Source organism: Bradysia coprophila (assembly GCF_014529535.1).
Source record: "Bradysia coprophila strain Holo2 chromosome IV unlocalized genomic scaffold, BU_Bcop_v1 contig_5, whole genome shotgun sequence".
Taxonomy (NCBI): domain Eukaryota; kingdom Metazoa; phylum Arthropoda; class Insecta; order Diptera; family Sciaridae; genus Bradysia; species Bradysia coprophila.
The window spans coordinates 3,542,437-3,561,614 of NW_023503374.1; the positions used below are offsets into that span (position 1 = coordinate 3,542,437).

The 19,178-nt window shown below is 34.3% G+C and overlaps 1 protein-coding gene and 1 pseudogene across 2 annotated transcripts in view; both read right to left on the reverse strand.

Annotated features, from left to right (window-relative positions):
- Positions 1 to 1,528: 1,528 nt before the first annotated feature.
- LOC119071732 overlaps positions 1,529 to 19,178 on the reverse strand; it is a 59,859-nt gene continuing 42,209 nt past the window's right edge. Inside the window, exons 2-5 of one of the 2 annotated variants that reach the window (XM_037176762.1) lie at positions 16,504 to 18,134; positions 16,073 to 16,435; positions 2,800 to 2,961; positions 1,529 to 2,066 (exon numbers count right to left, since the gene is read on the reverse strand). In XM_037176762.1, coding sequence (XP_037032657.1) covers positions 1,948 to 2,066; positions 2,800 to 2,961; positions 16,073 to 16,435; positions 16,504 to 17,845 — 1,986 coding nt within the window. In that variant the 5' untranslated portion in view covers positions 17,846 to 18,134 and the 3' untranslated portion in view covers positions 1,529 to 1,947. The remainder of the gene's footprint in view (positions 2,067 to 2,799; positions 2,962 to 16,072; positions 16,436 to 16,503; positions 18,135 to 19,178) is intronic. The other variant, XM_037176763.1, reaches the window with a different exon arrangement.
- LOC119072111 lies at positions 6,750 to 6,885 on the reverse strand (annotated as a pseudogene).

Sequence of the window (19,178 nt, forward strand, 5' to 3'; positions counted from 1 at the left end):
ATTAATACTTATAATTAAAAAACTTAAAAATTAAACGTGAGATCTCGACATATGAATCTTTTAGACGCAAACACTTCCTAATTCTTGAATAGAATAGAAAGGGAGATAGGCTCACCGCCACTAAATTGCAGTAGTGCTACCAGAAGCTTCATTTACAAAAGATATCAAAATAATTAAACCAGATAATGTGGTATTTATTTCTGCGTCTCAAAGGTTGGTGTCGAATAGCATCAGCTGTGTTGCCTAGCCAATCGACACCAGTGTCAATTAGCATCTACTGTGTTACGTGGCTAATCGACACCAGATGCAAATAGCATGCACTGTGTTGTCTGGTTATTCGTCACCGGTGTCAAATAGCATGCACTGTGTTGCTTGGCTATTCGCATCCGGTGTCGAACAGCCACACAACATGCATGCAACGGTGTCGAATTGCATCGGCCTAGACAGAAACTGCCACTGCAGCATTTTTGCAGTGTAATCAAATATTCATTTGAAAATGTAGTATCTTACATACTTACTCTTAATTATTTCCACTGTCCACTTGAAAAAGGTATTGCAGGCAATATCCCAAACATTTACAGCGTAAATTTGTAAGTTCAAAAATAGTCTGCTTTCTATTTTAAAATTTTTCTACAATTTGTTCAATAATAGGAGAGTGGGAGGTGGGTGACTTGAGGTTAATGGTGTATTGGCTTCTCCTAGAGTTCAATAAATGCGTCAATAAACTATCCTTTGATAATCTCGCAAATTCAATGACACAGCTCGCATATTTCATCAGTTATATGTAAAAAAGTATTTCAATGAAATTTTCCGGCGGTGGAAAACTGAGCTTATCTCCAAGTCTAAGACACATTATTTAATTTTTTTTCGTCAAATTAGCGAAGAAGTCATTGAAGAACCATATTGCAGAAGGAAGTATGTACAAAAACTTTTTTAACTTATTCACCACCCTTTATATTTGAGATTTCATAGATTTTCATGGAAAACTCGGAAAATTGTTGTGGAAAATGGAAAATTGAAAAGCGTTTGGTCATATAAAAAAAGTATGAACCTTTACCTTTCGTTTAAGCCCCATATCGACAGTCTAGCATTGACAGGCGCTTCACAATAATTCATTGAAATCACTAAAATCTTTGGTGAGGGGTGTTGGGGTGTGGGGTGGGGTTTTTTGAGGGGTGTTAATCTTTTTGGACTCAGGCTACCAATATTAATCACTGGTCCAAAGCTCACCATTCTACTATAAAGTGAACTATTTTTATGACTTTTGTTCTACAAGGACCTCTACTATAATGTCATTGGATTTACTTACCGTCTTTCCGGTATTGTATGGTTATTGATGATCATTCGACCTTGTTCACATAAAATGCTATTTGAAGTAGTAGATTCTGTTTGTTAAAATTCGGTGACATTTTCCTTTCACTTTTCGTTTCGCTCTTAAGGATTATGTCAAGGTCTATCGTAGTTAGGCAGTGAGCACGTCGAAGCTTTATTAAAATTTAAAAGCTTTTTCACAAAAAAAAACTCAGAGTTAAACAACTACAAATGGATTTATTTTCTAAGAATAATATTTACACAAAGTTCTTAATAAAATGAAGATGTGATTATGCGTTGGAAAATAAAAGGTCTGGATGAAGAATACTTTCATTTCTTACCAATGAAACATTCAAAGTCCAGGAGCAGATAAAAATGGCCTTAACAACGATTTAAATGATCAATTTTTTGCGTAGAAGAATTTTCTGATTTTTTTAATTTTTTAATTTTATTTTACAAATGAGCGAATCTCTGTATGTAAATGGATCTATGATACTTAAATTAAAGTCTTTTCAGCGAATATTTAAATTAATACTGAACTTTCGAAGTCTTTTATCAATGGAGCTGTTTGTTTTATTTCGTTTATCGTAAATAACTATTTTGCAGCAAATGATTTCAATTTCCATTTTCATTTATTCAATACATCATTCCTGGATGAACGCCGCCTCCACGCTGAAAGTACACATTGGGATTACTGCTGAGCGTAGGCTCAAGCGTTGTGTATAGATTTGCATCATCTGGACGCATGAATAGACCTAGATCAAGTGATAAAATAAAATGTTAGACAAAAATAAATCAAAGAAAATTTAAATTAAAATTTCGTTTGAACCACGTCCATATTTAGTTCTCTTGTCATTTAAATCAGGTGCCAATTAAAAAAAAAGAAATATTTTGGAAAACAGTTGTTTTTTCAATTTTTATACAAAGTTCCGTGTCCATTTTTCTTGATATTAGTCATATTAAAATGTGTGATTCTGTGTGATGGTATGATGTTTAGTCACAATGATATTTCATGTACAAAATGTGGTTGATGGTTTAGAGTAAAAAAAGTTTATTTTAGTCAAATCAGCATAGTTGCTCCAATCTAGAAAATTCAGTGAAAAACGAATTCTTTGTTCAACTTGACTGCAGTGGGAAATCAGTTGAAATACACGCATTTTTTGTCCACAAGCTCTCAGTCATTGTTAATTAGTTCAATCAACAAACAATCTCTAGCCAGACAGTGTCTTTGTTACACCGATATGTGTAATGTGATGACGTCAACGTAGCAAAGATACTGAAAGACTACCTGCCTATAGATTCTGACTATACAAAAGATTGTGCGTTTTGTGGATCAGCTGCACATTTCAACTTATTTCCCCCTGTACCCTAAACGTGTCTATAAAATTGTCGCATATCATTGGTAAATGTGTGTAGGTCGTCGAATTCAATCAAACCGCAATGTCTCATTCATTTTGGCTATTACTTTAAGTCTTATTTAAAGATCACCTCCATGCTTTTTGTCTCCGTTTATTCGAATAAATGCTGTGCCTGGATATCGTGCAGTTTGTGGTGCTGGAGGATAGTAGCAGAAAGGATGTGTCAATTGTGCCGGAAAGTAATGATACATGCGTGTATAGCTCGGTGGTGCGGCAACCAAAGCCACACGATCTATAATTTGGTAAAATTATCATTTTCGTTGTTTCAAATATAGCGCCAGTCGAGGCTCATTTTCTTTGTGGTAAGAAGGGTCTGTTGGAATGGTAACAATTTTAATGATTCAATTATGATGTGAGCGAGAGCACTACAACACTAATTTGTTCCAAAATATCAATAAGTCTAAGTCTAAAATTGATTAACTACGTTACACAAAATGGCGTTTTCTAATTTGGTAGACTACAAAGAATGAATAAGTCATTATAGATGGATTCTATTCAGCTACGATCTGTACTGTTATCAAATCATTTTAAGTTTTAATTGAGAATTTCAAGGAATTTCTCAGATTTTCTATACTCTTTAGTGAAGTTGATAGCGTCGTTAAGTATTTAATTCTTCGTTTTCTTCTACATGGAGAAGTCTTTCTGGTTGGCCATTGCCATTAAGAGTTTGATTCTTTTACAAAATTTCTTCTAACAATTACGTTATCGGATGTTTGTAAGTGAAAAAATATGAGCCAAAATGTAAATCAATTTTAGATATTTGAATCTGTTACTTCTTTTTTTTAACATTTTTCAATTTTAACATGATACGAAACACGAATGTAGACTGAATTAAACCAATGCTTGACCCGTTTCAAATTTAACTTGACCTGACCTGAACTGTTTCAGCTTTGACCTGAATTGACATGATTCATTTTGCATATTCTTTTTGATTTTCGTTGTTGAGGACTTCTAAAACTATGTTTCTCGTCTAGCAGTTTCATGCGATATATTTACATATTCAAAGTTTCACATTGTTTATAAGTTATTGTAAAAATTGGTAAAGATCAGGTCAGGTCAGGTTTCTGACTTTCAGGTTCAGGTCAAACCAGGTCAAGGTCAAAATGTATCAGTTCAGTATTAGGCCGAATCAGGTTTCAGGTTTGCAAGGTCAGGTTTCAGATTGACCTGACTTGTTCCGCGCCTAAGGTATAGTTAAATGCTAAAAAAAGCTTTTCTACATGTGTGTAAAGTACACAAATAGTCTTTCATATTCGCGCGCGCGTATTTCTAGCTCTCGATTGTATTTGTGCAATGTGCATTTAACCAATTTTGAACTCAAATCTATTACTTCATTAACATATCGCTTGTTTATGTGGTCGTTGTTGATAACATATGTTCTTGAAATGTCACCGACTGATTTCCATTTCGAAAACCCGACCTGACCCGAATGCTAAAAGCTGCGGCAACAAATACTAACATAAAATATGCGAATCAATCAGATCAGTCCAGTCAGGTTAAATCTGAAACAGATCAGATCAGGTCAGGTCAAATGAAAATCAAGTCAGATCGAATTTAGGTCAAATCAGATTTTCGTTTTTCAGGTTCAGGTCAGGTCAAAAACCGACCTATTCCAAGCCTTAATTATGCTGACTCATTCTAAGAACGTTGAAGGTTGGTACTTTCCGAATCGTAAGCAATGTAAACTGCTTCAAATATAAAACTTAAAACCCATAACTTTCATTGGCTTTGCCCTTCACATAACCATTTAAGAGTTGACCATAGACAGTGTCTATTAGACATGATTCATTTAAGTTAGTCACTAATGGAAAGAAATGTGATTACGATACGCTTCATATCTACACTACATTCCCCTCACATTTTTAGTTGGTTGGATTTCTCTATCTCGCTCGTTGGATTATTGTTAAAGTTAAAAATGTTTTGTCAACGGCTTGGAAAAGCTCCATTTCTGGTATGTTGAAATAAGCGACGAGCTATGCTAAGAACTAATTTATAAACTTTTGGTTCTACAATGATGTTTCAAATTTACGAAGAAAAAACAGGGAGTATTGATACAACAGCAAGATTCTGCACATTTTATTGTAATAATACAAAAAAAATGTGTAATTTCTAAACAAACAGAATGTTAACCAAGTGTAATAACAACTATGTTTGAAATGTAAATACGAAATGGTCTTCATAGAAATTATATACAAATTTAACACATTTCAGCCATTCAACGAAAATTCAGTTATAATATCAAAAACCGTTGTTCCAACAAAATTCATAAAATTCTCTTTCCAAGTAGTTCTCTAACCCATTCGTCGTTATTTCAAATATTTATGGTGTGAATAATCGGCTACATAAATGGTTTCGGACAAGCATAAATTAAAGTCTTTATCAAATTGAAAACGATATTTTTGTACCATTTCGGAATATTTACGGGATATTTTACAGGTAAAAATGTGTATGTGAAATGAAATAAAAAAAAAGTTATGGTTTTGAGTGTGTGGATAACGTTTTCTCGATCGAACATTGAAAACATTTTGAAAAGATTAATTTAGAAAAGACATTTTTGTGTTTGGAAAATGTTTTTTTTCGTCAGATTACAATGCCGTGATATTTCTTTCATATTTAAATAAAACGGCACATTAACGCAACCATAAAGCATACATGTAAACAAAGTTACTTTTACTGTCGAAGAAAAGAATAACAACAACAGAGCTGCCTAATAATTATGCGTAAAAATTTTCCACAGACAAAAATTGATCAAACAAATATTTAAACTGGAATGACCCGAAACGTAAACAGAATTTTAAAAAATTTGTACTTTTGGAGAGATCAACGATCAAGATATGATAATTGGGTGCGTAAACATGATGAATGATGATTATTAGTTTCTATTTACATAATTTTTAGATTATGATTAGCACTTACAACTATAGATACCACACAAATTGATATATAATGAAGTGAAGATGTTACAACAAACAATTAAAATGATTTGATGATACAGACAGAGGCAGACGTATATACACAATTTTGATTGTTTGAGTGGAACACCTGAAAAACATCTGAAACAAAAATTCAAGCTGAAATTTCACTGCCTCTAACTGTACGATTCTTACTGAAATTTATAATTAACTAACCAAATAACTACTGCTCCATCCTATGAATTATATCAACGTTCAGCACATAACGAGTCTGTGTTAAATCATAAACAACCTCAAGGGGAAGGGAGTCTATAAAAATCATCGTTTCTAGCGTACGAAATATTTAAATATCCCGTTGACGCTGCGCTGTACGTTTTATGTGATTTTATTAAGAGGCATCTATGCTTTTGTTTACTTTTGATGATATTGTTCGACCAGAATCCTTTTTCAAAAATATAGGACCACAGACGAATGTGTTAGCTTTCAAAAGAAAATAGATTTGGTTGTAGCAGTTTGACCAGATCCGACAAAATTGAACTTTTTATGACAATTTCGTTAAACTGCTGACTTTTCTCAGAGCTGGATAAGAGTAATCTACACATGTCTAAATTGTTGCCTACATTTGGGGGAAAATTATCATTATTTTGATGCTAATTTTGGACTCTCATCCTTTTTGGACAAAGTACTACCATTGTTTGGTGTTAAAATGTGTAAGTTTTCAGCAAAAATTTACTATTACCAACTTTCTGCTACAAACATTTTACGGTTTTTCGTCACACATTCGTGCATTTTAAATCATAGATCACATTTTGAGACTGATTTTCATCCATAATACCCTAACTTTCAGTCAAGGTAATAATGACAAATAAAAATCACAGTCTATGGTAAGACTGGCAATGTAAGTAGACTCAAAACTTAAGTCAAATTAAAAAGGAAGCGAAGGTTATTCGTTTCCATTGGAAACTATCGACACACACTTCTGTCTGACAAACCAAATGAGCCAATTTTATAATTTTTAGCTTTGGAATGCCATCTATCTCGACAACGACAACGACAATAATAAAATAAGCAACGAGATTAGACTTTGTGGACTTATTTTACAAAATGTATGCTCAAACTAATGAGGTAAAAGAATTGCGTTTAGAGTAGTACTAAACTTTAGACTCGTTTAAGTGCTACTCTGCACGGAAATTTTTAGTAAAAGGCGAAATATTTATACGATTTCTGAAGAGAAGCCAGGGTAAAGAAGTAACAGATTCGGTATTCATGGTTGTGATATGCTGGTCTTTCATAATTTATAGTCTCAAATTCCCGAAAATTGTCTTTGTAGTAGATGTAGTAGACGTTTTTCTTTTCCTGTAATTTCAATTTATTTACATTCATTAAGAATTACAGATCGTAACTGCCTGCACTGGAAAAAATTACAAAATTATAAAAGCTGTCCACATTTCTAGGAGCAAAAATTATTACGAACCGACGACTTCTATCCTTTCATAGGAGAATGGAGTTTAGAATCTAAGGGTAAAATCTATTACAATTTAGTACTTTTCTTCATCAAAAGTCTGCTGTCACTGAATTATTTTTTCATGAACAAACTTCACTGCAGTGACATTTCATGGGAATGAACGAATGTGAAGTTGTTACACAAAAAAATAGTACAGTGAGAATGAAGTACTATAAAAAATGTGGCGCCTCTACAGGCCAACCGACTAGGCGAATAGTTTTTTTTTCGAATCTGTTACTCCTGACAATAATGAAAAACTTTAAGTCTTTTTCTTCATCAGTTGAACCATTTATTGTGCTATAAAGGCCTGCATTTTACATGACGCTTTGCTTACTTTTGTCGTCACTGCTAATAACAAATATTCTTTCCAGGTAATAGCAACGTGCAACGTGGTTTCACTGTACAATAGAAGAATAGAATTGAAAAGAAATCAATAAACCAATTTTGCAAATGACGATTTACGTGTCTCTGCCAGGCATTTCCCTTCCAACCAAAAATTATATTCACAAATTTATTACCACTTTATTAGACAAAGAACACACAAAACATTATGGCTAGAATGAAAATCAGCCACAGAACTATCATTACCTACTTAAAATGTAATATGAGAGTCTCGCTTAGATTGTCTTACATGCTGAGGATGTAAACAGAAGAACAATTTTTCGAAATTATGCACAAACATACATAATGCCTCACAACAACTAACTAAACTCTCTTTCCAAACTGATCAAACGTAATATGAATTTCAATTATAGAGTTAGTGGAGAGGAATAAAAAAAAACGACAACGAAGAAACATCAATAACAACGGTAATAATGCTAAAGCTAACAACATTTCCACAGCCGAACAAGACGAACATTCATTTCACATCCAAAGTTACAAGTATAAGACGAAAAAAAGAAAAATTGTAAAGAAAACGATCGATTTTATGCAATTTGCTACAAAATGCAAATTTGATTGATGCAAGATTTGATGATGCTACATTTAACTTGGCTTATAAGTGTACAATGTGCAGATCGTTTGTACAAAAATGAAAATAGTTTACAGCGAAAAAAGGCTCGTGGCAATCGCACTTGACCTTTAATGGCAACATACTTACTTCTTTGCCATTATTATAATGGGTTTAAGGTATATATATATGAGATCAAATTAGATTGTTTTTCGTTGTATGTTTGCTGCAGTGGTTGCGGATGCAGAGTGGAAAGAAAAAAAAACATTGCATGCGTTTCGTAACGATATGTATACGTTTCAGAAATTTAAATTTGGAACGTTATGCAAAAATGATCGACCATCAAGCTGATCTTGAAAATAATGTCAATGTTCTGTAAAATTTGTATTCTCGACGCATCGGAACCACTTAGTTTTCACTTTAAAATTATTTTTCACATGCATCTGTGTATTTGAAACAAAAGAATAACTCAGAGAATGAGTTCTCAGCTTACAATATCGTCCACTGCAGTTTATCATATAATTTAAGGATTTTTTCAATCCTTTTATAGACGTAAGTGTATAACAATGTAATCATCAAATCTATTCCATCAAATGTTTAATGCATCACCTAGGGTTTGGTACACAATCTTTTACTTCATTAGTTTTAACAGAAGCTTTGGTACAAGCCACATTAATCATAGTAGATCGGAACATGCTGTTAGAGACGTAATGACAAAATACTACAAGGCCCCCAGGGTACAGCTGAATTTTTTTATAAAAATAATTTTTGACAGTTAAAAATTTGAATTTTGTATGAAAATTCAATTTTTTTTCGTTGTTATGTTGGATTTCCATACAAGCCTGACTGTCAAAATTATTTTTTATAAAAAAATTCAGCTGTATCAAAGAAAACTTCATTGCAAAAAGTGCATTTTTCCGACGATCATAAATTAAGCGATGCCAATGTTCTCTATACCATTCCGTACCGTTCGGTACAAAACGAGAAAGAAATGATGATCTCATATACGAAAAAGAATACTTAGCCAAAATGCAGTGAAAAAGAGATAAAAATATCGAGCAAAAAAAACCCGAACAGACTAATTGGGCACGCTTCAGGGTTCACAGATCAGAATGCACCGTGCGTGACCAAAACATGAGATTTAGGTATACGTTGTGGAGTGGAGCGTTCGGCGCTTGGTAGATGAACAACTGGTAGTATTGAAGTTAGTCGACGCGCTTCTTTTCATGTCGTTTTTGTAATTGGAGAAATTAAACGGGAATTATATTGCTGTACCAGTCAGAGTCGTTCATTTTTGTAATTTAATTTGTTTACTTTTAATATTATTTATGGAAATTATTTACACTGACGGCTGACGGCTGAAGTGTATTATGATTTTGTGACTTAATTTAAAACAAACAAAAACAATGCAGATATTTCAAGGGTTATTAACTCTGAAGTGATAATATCATGTTGTGTGAAAAATACAGTGGTTAGTTTCCAGCTTTACACGTAATTACGTTTTTATGAGTGCATGTTTTGGTAGCCGAAAAAGAACAGAAACTGAAACGATTGAGTGTTGGAATCGGACAAAAAAAATTGAAAAGGATAGAAAAATTTTCTAAAGCCATCATAAAGGGTCACAAATTATTAATAATCACCTACTTCTTTTGTCACGTATCAGTCACGTGTGTGATGCAACATTACTTCATCTGCTACTTCGTTATTTTTAAACATTTTAACATTTCAGACAGCAAGCATATCATTTGTTTTACAACCGTATAACACTAAGGATTTTCAAGTTGCGTTTATTTCAAATCTTTTACTTCATTTTTTTAAAACATGCTTTTTGTTATGTGACAACCGTCCTAGTTGTAAGTAAATTTAGATCTGGCTGAGTTTCCAGTAGTTTTAAGTTAAAACAATATTTGGTATGGGGGATATGGGACGATGGTCCTAGTCGAAGAGTAGGTTAATCTTTGCGAGAAAAAATGTGTCGTTTTTTCTTTTGGTGTAAACGAACTTTGGAGAGTACTGGTTGTAGAAAAGTAGAATCAAAGTTCACGATTACGAAAGTACGCATTTGACCGACAAATACCTATGTTAACCATGAGTATAGATATGCACAACCACCGACGATGATATTTTAAAGTAGTTTACGTGTTACGGCATGTTTCATTTGCGTCTACATTGCCTAATCACGTAAAGCATTGTACTTACGAGGTTCCAAGTTGTCATTTGACAAGTGGGGAATACAGCCCTCCCCTTCGGGTCGGGCTGTAACACCCCACTTATCAAATACACAACTTGGTACCTCGGAAATAATATACTATTACCTGAACGCTTGTAAGAGTTTTGCGATGATCAAAACCAGTAGAAATTCAGAGTCACTCACTTTCTTCGCTTGTTATGGAAAAAGTGAATGTTTTGATCATCTCAAAGTTATTTGTTACGATTAAGAATAAGCATTTGTCGTGAATCCACCGATTATTTCATTGAACTTCGTAAAGTTCAATTTTTTGCCTAATTTTCATCCAAATGTTTGTCCGATATTTATAAGTTCTGTACGCAAAATTATAAGGTTTCATGACATTTTAAAACAAAATATACAGAAAATGAATCCACGCTAAGAATACAAATCCTTCTCAAGGCGAGGTCAAACCATTCCATATTCAATTTCGTAATAAAAATTAGATTTTCCGAAATCGGTTGTCTAGAAATAGTTTCTTCACAAAACTTCCAAGTCAAACAAAATTGCAACATTTTAATCCAAATATTGATATACCCCGCAGCCCGATGTGGACCAATAAAATATATATTATGGAACAACGTTTTGTGCCATAAAAGATGAAAAGGCATTTAATATGTAAATATAAAATTTGAAATGAAAATGAAAAGAAAATAATTCTTCAAACAGAACAACAAAACTTTGCATAATATAAGAACACTGGCCAGGCCATGCACTTAATCTAATCTAATATGTTGTTAGTTTGCAGTGTGCGCCTCGTATACAGTGTGTATGCATATTTGTAAATCGCTTTATTGTACGAATAAAGTTGTAAAAATTATCTAATGACATGATCGTGAATTCATTATTATTGCAGACCTTTCTTCAGTCCGTTGGATTGGAACAAAGTATAAGAATGTTCGGTTCAATTTGCCTTCCAACCTTATCTAGTTATTGCCGTCTTATACTCATATTTGTGTTACTTTGAATTCATTTATAATGGTCATGTAGTTATTGCGATGGCAATTAATTAAAATAAATTTCGATTTTATTATTCGCTGTTTTTGTTGCGCATATAGTGTGAGCCAGAACTATTCAACAGAAAACAAATAAGTTGAACTTCATTTTACAGCCTCTTAGAAAATGGAGACACGTGCAAATTAGTGAGATGATGTTCAGAGATCAGCACGATATAATAATGATAATGGCTGGAGGAATGAGCAAAATGTTTTACAATTTTACATTTTAGCATAAGTACAAACAATTAACTGAAGCACAGACGGATGGTGAGAATAAGAATTAATTAGACGTTGATGTTTTGCGTGGCGAAGAAATAGTTTTGATTAGATATACTAGCGCCGCGAAAACGATGCATTCAGCAATTTGTTAGCATGCTACGAATATTTTTGTTTTGCACAATTTCTGATAGCTACAGAGCAAGATGACCTTATAATCTTTAAGCAGGGATGCTTCTCAAATTTTTGTTTTTTTTTAGTTGATTTTTGGACCGGAAAGTGAGTAATTTCGGGAAAAAATTAGTAAGTTTAGGAGAAAACTGAACGTCAAGTACGTATTTCGGATGGCAGTAAGCGATGTCTATCATATTCCTCACTCTTTTTTAATGCATTGAATTTCAAGGTTGGATTAAAGTTAAAGAATTATAGCGACTATCTCCAAAAGATGGGAAAAGTATGCCAGCAGAACAAAATCAAAGTTTACTTTCTATTTGCGGCAACTTTTGTGGATTAGTCGAGGTAATTCTTGCAAGTTCTTAATCCATGTAAAAAAATCATTCTAAGCAAACAATTGTTCTACGGCTCCTCTAAAATGTACAGATTTTTACCTACATAAAATTTCTAAATGGCCGACACAATATGGTTCAAACTGTTTTAAGAAATTCTTCTGATTGGCAAACTCAAAAATATACGCCTGAAAATTCGAAGAAATAAGAAAAAATGTGAGTTTTTAGTTGAAATAGTGGGTTTTGGGTGCAACGAGATGCTCACTTCAAAATTTCTATCGATAACAAAGACAAAAATAATGACAATCTCTGGGTATTATGGTACTCTTTACTGTAAAATGCATGTTAAAAAAATTGAAGTACAAGATTTGAAATTAAAAATGTTTTGATCGATGGAAGTAATAGACGCAATAACAATACTGTTCATATGCTTGCTGTCTGCAAGAGGTTAAGTTGATGTCTAGCATCACCGTTTTCGACCCAACCTCAAATAGTGAATGAAGCGATGAACATCTTGAGATGCTCCGAATCATCAACAAACTGTTTCTAGTAAAGGTCTGCATTGATACTTTTATCCAAGGGAAACAACCTTCAAAATCTTTAACCACCAAAAAGGAAGTAGCGCGTAAGTAGAACCAATATTCAACATTCCAATTTGAAATGAGATTCTACCTCTTGAGTTCAAGAATTCGGAACGAAGAAGAAAGCCTTGTGCCAAAATACTTTTGAAATTTTATCTCCAGCCTGCCTATCGAGGAATTAGGATATATAAAGTGATGGAAGCAGCAGGATTGTGTTAAGTTAAAAATTAGTGTCAAGTACAGTCGACTTCACTGAAATTTAGGCATGAATTTGATTAAGATGTTTTTCAGCTGGCTCACCGTGAACCGTGAACTGGTATACAAGCAAGACTGCTTATATGGGTGAAATACTACCCAATTAATAAATTCATGCCTAAATTTCAATGACGTCAACTTTAGTGTTAGGTACTGAATCCACATTGTACACTTTAGAACTCTAGAACGAAGCCTCGTAGCCCAGTGCCAAGTAGAAATATTCTTTCTTCTGTCTCCAACTCAGCCTATATTTAGATTTTATCACCCTTTTCTGACATCGACGAAATCTACCTATAACAAGGATCCGTAATCCGTAGACTATGCAATTAGATAAATCTTAATTGGTTCATATCCTGAAGAGTGTAATTCAAGCGTCTACCAATGTTCACCATTTCCCATGAAAGTATTGTAAATTGTACATGCGCATCGTTACTATCTTTTTCAGTTCATTAAATTTTTTTTTTCGTTTCGTTTTCACGTACAATTTACATTATACCATACAATTGAATTGAATTGAATTGAAATTAACCTAAAGCAATGTTTCATACCTTCGCCTTCGTTAACAACAATCCATACAATATTCTCACTTAGCACCCGTAGTTTAGCATTTTGCTTCTGTTTGCATGGAAGGAAAGTGTTAAAAAATAAAAGCAAAATTCGGTTAAAGATAAATACTAAACAAATATACCAACACGTTGGTTGGTTATATTGAACAATAAATACCATAGAAAATTGTGTTTACTAAACGTATATATGAACAAACAAAACGAACCACAAGAGACGAAGAAACGAACGAAGAAAAAAAATCGTCGTTTGATAAAAGGAAAAGGCGACAATATCTGTACGTGAATGTTAAGTACGGTTTATTGTTTCAAATATTATTAAAACAAATGTGTGTTCTTTGAGTCTCTGGATTCTCTTTTCAGCAAACCACTATCACGTTTCACACAAAACGTTGCATTAGAAAACAATTTTAAATGCAATTTCATAAAACTTAAATAACTTTTTCTGTTACCATATACAATGCGTTTTGTTTATTTGTTTTCTTCAGCAAGCAAATAATGCAAATCGGTGAATAGCTTTATGGTAAAAGGTTTGTCAAACTAATAAAAGCATTGGGTACATATATGCGGTTGGACTGTAAGTGAATTTTAGTTTTGAATTTACGATTTTCTCACTCATTTCAATTAGATTTTTTATGTCGATAGAATCGTCGTTCTCAACACTGTAGCGTCAATTTAAGAGTTTCTCGTCAAGAAATTTTAAGTTGCTAAGCCCTATTATCACCATCGACGTCAAAAAGAAAGCGACAAACTTTGACTAATTTGTGTCTTCCCATAGTAAACTGCATGTTCAACCAATCGAAGTAAAAGATTTTGCATCATAAAATACACCCCGTTGCAAAAGGGCAGCGTAACAAATACGTATACACTTAAGAGATAACAGACGACTTGATATTTATCTTGTGGAATGCACGGCGTGAGTGAACGATTATTATTTTATATCTCAAGCAAGAACTCCAGAAATAGTCACGTTTCCGAGCAGAGCCGTTCTACATACTATAAAGGTATTTAAGTTCTACTAAGTTATAGGGAAAAGGTTTATAACAAATTATTAGATTTGTGTAATTCTGACGACCCAATAACATATTTAAATAAATAGGATAGGTAATCGTCGACAACGACGACAAAAATGAACTCTTAGATAGACCTCTATCACATAATATGTTTAAACTAACGAAGTAGATAATTTTGTATCAATCTCTAGATGGTGCTAATGAAGTAGCAGATTTCATAGGAGGTACCAGTCACAACCAGTTTGTCACTTCTTTTGATCCAAGCCTTTTTGAACGATTGACGAAAAATCTTCTACTTCATTAGTTTTAACATTTGCTATATAAGACCGCATATGTCAGAGAAAATTGCTTAGACATGTAGTCGCTATCAATAACAGATGCATCTACATTTTCTTGAGGTTTTATGGCTTTTTTGCGAATTTCGTATGTGAAGCTTGGTGAATGGAATTTTGGAAAATAAGCAGCGAAACCCCTGGGTCAATAAACTTAGTGCGAGTTTAAGTCATTTAAGTCTCGCGTCTGTAACAATACAAATTTTCCATCACAAAAACATTCTTCATCCAATTTTTCGGATTCTGTACCGAACGGAACGCAACATAAAACAAGCAAGTTCTCCTATTCAAACACAAAAAAAACAACAACAAAAAGTCAAAAGAAATATGATTATTATGATGTTGATCTATTGTGTAGCTCAGCAAAACTATTTGTTAATTGAATCAACGTGTCTGTCTATACTACACATCCAGCAAAGATATATATTCAATCATTTTGTATGTGAAGAGGTACGTGAACGAAAGTCTCTCTGTCTCTCATATATCAAACCCGAGTTTTTCATGGTAATATGGAAATATTCTATTCAAATTCACACACACACGAAAAAAAAAACAACAACAGCGAACATCAAAAAAGTAATCATTTTATGTGGGAAATTAACGTTCTGAAATAATAAATCAAATCAAAAGAGTTTTCATTGAAAATGTGCGCATTATACCATTCAGTGCAACATAAGAAAAATCTTTTTATTTTTATTTTCAAATCCACAATGAACGATTAAATGGAAATACAGTCAGGAAGCCAGGTAGAGACTGGCAGAAAAATAAAATACAAAATTTCCCATACCAGACCGAAAGCGAAAGAAAAACCATCCAAGGGAAACATAAACTAAGAAGTTTCTATTTCAAACGCAAAACACATTAGCAACTGTAAGTGCACAAACATAATACGCTCTACGCACGTTAAATGGTTGATGTTACACAAATGTACACTTTCCTATGCAGAACTTATGCGTTTAGAACAGAATAGCATTAAGTAAAATATCAAACTATAAATGACGGATCAGTTGTAATTCTAACCGAATGCAACATGCATTACATTTATACGCGGAGTGCATATTTCAGAATTGTTACATTTTCGCTCACACATATTATTTATGGTACATTACATATATGTGAAGACGAAGAGAGGCCATTCCACTTATTGCTACGTTAATTAATGACATTTAAACTCTTTTACGTTTAGAATTGAAATGGATGATACCATGGGGATAGCTTTATGCATTTAATATATTACAATGTTAAACACAGCGCATTAACATACTCTACTGTTGTCAGTTTACTTACCGCCTCCTAAAGTTGCTACTGCTTGATGTTTTGTGCTCGTTCCCATACCGGTATTTGTTGTCGATGTGGGCGCTGGACCCATAACTCCGTATTTTATCGGTTTGAAATGGAAAAATGACGGCGAATAACCGGATCCAGCTCGACTCAACGAACTGAATTGTTCTTCACGGTCTTCCATGTACAGACCTTCTTTTCCCATTGCGGCTAACTGTCGACCCTTTGGCATAAACATTACCAAAAAGACAGTAGCCGATGTGGCGACCAGACCGAATGCAAGGCAGGCGTCTTTGTGCCGATCGGCTACGGCCAATCCACACAGAGTCCAACCGAGCCAAATGGGTATCGAACCACCGATGGCCAATCCTGTGTGTAAGTTTAGACGAGTCAGTAAGTGCACCGAACCACACCCATACAAATCTCTTTTATCTCACCTATGTACGTGGCCTCTCTATAATTGTCGCGGATTCCTCTTGACTTGATGGCTAGGACGGCCACAAACAAAATCAGAAACACGACGTATATCAGAGAGAACAGCAACTCGGAAAATGGTGTTTTGCACAGAGGAACCGTTGTCGTTATATCCTGGGCTGTTAGTAACAATGGATAACGATTTGTCAGAGATGTACCAGTGCGGGATGCTACTGGAACATGTTCGACAGCAGGCGGTGCGGAAAAGAGCCATTGCACACCGATAGCCACTTGAATCAATACCGCGAACAACAATAAAAGACCTTGATAGGGTGCGGGTAAATAAACGCCGCCATTTAGGCTGATTAAAAAGACACATTTGACGAGTAGGGAGGCGAAGACTAAAGCAAATGCTACACCAGCACCGAATCGGACTGCAGCGCATGAGAGTAGTGTCGGTGAGGCTGTTAGGATCGCTGCTAATCCCGCACATGAAAACAATCCCAGTAACAGCATTTGACCGAGAAATAAATGTCGTCTGCTCGGAGAGGTTCTCCATGCTTTGCACAGAACAAATACCTCGAATGCAGCCATCATAAACATAGCAATGCTAGACAATACCAGCACTGGTAGCACCCACGGCTCTTTACGAAGACTCGACGTATTTGTACTAACAATTGTTGGTGGTGTTACAATCCTATTGCTCGTAGGATTTACTGTTGGTTTAGCAGCTAAAACAACTCCACCCGGTCGTACGGTCGACCTTGTAATTGATGAAGCTGTCGATGGCACTACAAAAAATTCTGTTGACATTTCCAGACGATGTGCTTGCGCTGACGACACATTGCTATCTGTTTCATCCAATCGATTACCGATAACCGGTAATTCAACATTCGTGACCGGCACACGAACCACATCATCACTTTTTCTGTTTAATCCTAAATTATTATTTTTATTTACGAAAATAACGGATTCACTTTGGGTAACTGTTACCGAACGATCACTTTCTTTACTCATGGATGCTGATGCATCATCAGCATCACCTTCATCATCATCATTGTAATAAACACTGTCAGATGTTGGATGATTTCCTCTTAAATAACTATTGCTAATATTATATTTGTTACTCGTCACATCACTGGTATCACTACGAGACGAGCGCGGGTTTAGCGTCGAATTCAATTCTAATTCAACAAACGGTCTATGTCGCGGTAATATTCGATCACCAAATTTCGGACCAACAATAGCAGAACCATCGTTGCCCGTTAAATCGATTAAACTGCCTGATACAATCGCTATGCAACAACACAGACCAACGGCAATCGTTGCCAGCGAAAAGGCCGACCGAGCTGGCTGACTGGCCATGCCTAACTGACAAGGTCTTAGGTAAGTAAACACCGTCGACGGTATACGCGTTTCGTTCGTTAAGACCACTTGCTTGCATGCACTTCATCAATATACTGTTCGCATAAAATGGTATTCAATGTCTACGAAGGTATAAGATCACGGTGCCTTATTTTTCGAGTTGGAGAAATGATCGTAAGACGGCTGGAAGGTGGGGTGTAGCACCAGTTGATGACGTCATTGGCCGATTGAGTGTATATGCTGAGATTTTAGCACGATGGTATTATATTGGTGTAGCTGGCGTCATGGTCTGCAAAAAGAAGTGAAGAGGAAAAAAACTGTTTTTATTATCATTTCACGTGTGTGTTTATTATTTTATATGAACTTGTGCATGAGTAAAAGATTTGAGAGAAGACGAAACAAAAAAAAAATAAAAAAAAGAAAAACGAAGAAGAAGAAGAATGAAAGACAAAAAATGTAATTTTAACGGCGATATTGATATGGATGATTATACTGCCCGCCATCGCCAACGAGAACGAAAATGTAGAAAAACGAAAGACATAGACACAGGCGACGAACTCTTGTTTTTTTTTTGTTTTTTTAATCTTTGCGTTTCGGTTCGATAAAATATTAAAGACTTTGTGCAGCTAGATGTTATGTCGTTAATTATTTAATTTTGATAGAAGACATGCATTATGAATGCATGAATTCGCGTCTTATATCTAGAGAATTCTTTATACATCGCAGATCGTTTGAACGGAATTATAAACCATTGTACTTATTGATTTATACGGTAGGATTTATTTGAATGTAATTTTTTGATGTGCGATGTACCATTTATAAAAGATTTAACGATTTACAACAACAGTTTTATGATGACAAATAGGTTTCGTGTTGTTCTTGAAAAGTTGTTTTTCTGAATTGATCATACAAATCAATTTGAATAATCAATATGCTTGAAGATGTTGAAGGGAGCAATTTTTTTTTACGTTCCGCCGTTGTTCGTGTTCTTTCCTTTTGGAATTTTTTTTTCTTCTCCAACGTTCTTCACAGTCATTGCATCGGACAAGAGTTGTCATTGTAATGTATATTTGATATTGATGAATAATTCAGATAGGCTGTTTAAAAATACAAATTTCTAGTTTTATACTTTGTATAATAAAATCAACAATTTGTGCTTAAGTTTTCAGATTTTGAAAAATCACTATTTGATTATGATTGACGAGAGCAGGTACACATTAATATATGGTTGAAACTGGAATGGTGTGTACATGCATTTTGTTGTATGTTTAATCAATCGAAAAAAATCAGTGGAATATTGGTAATATGTTGGAACAAATTTACGTTGGTCTAA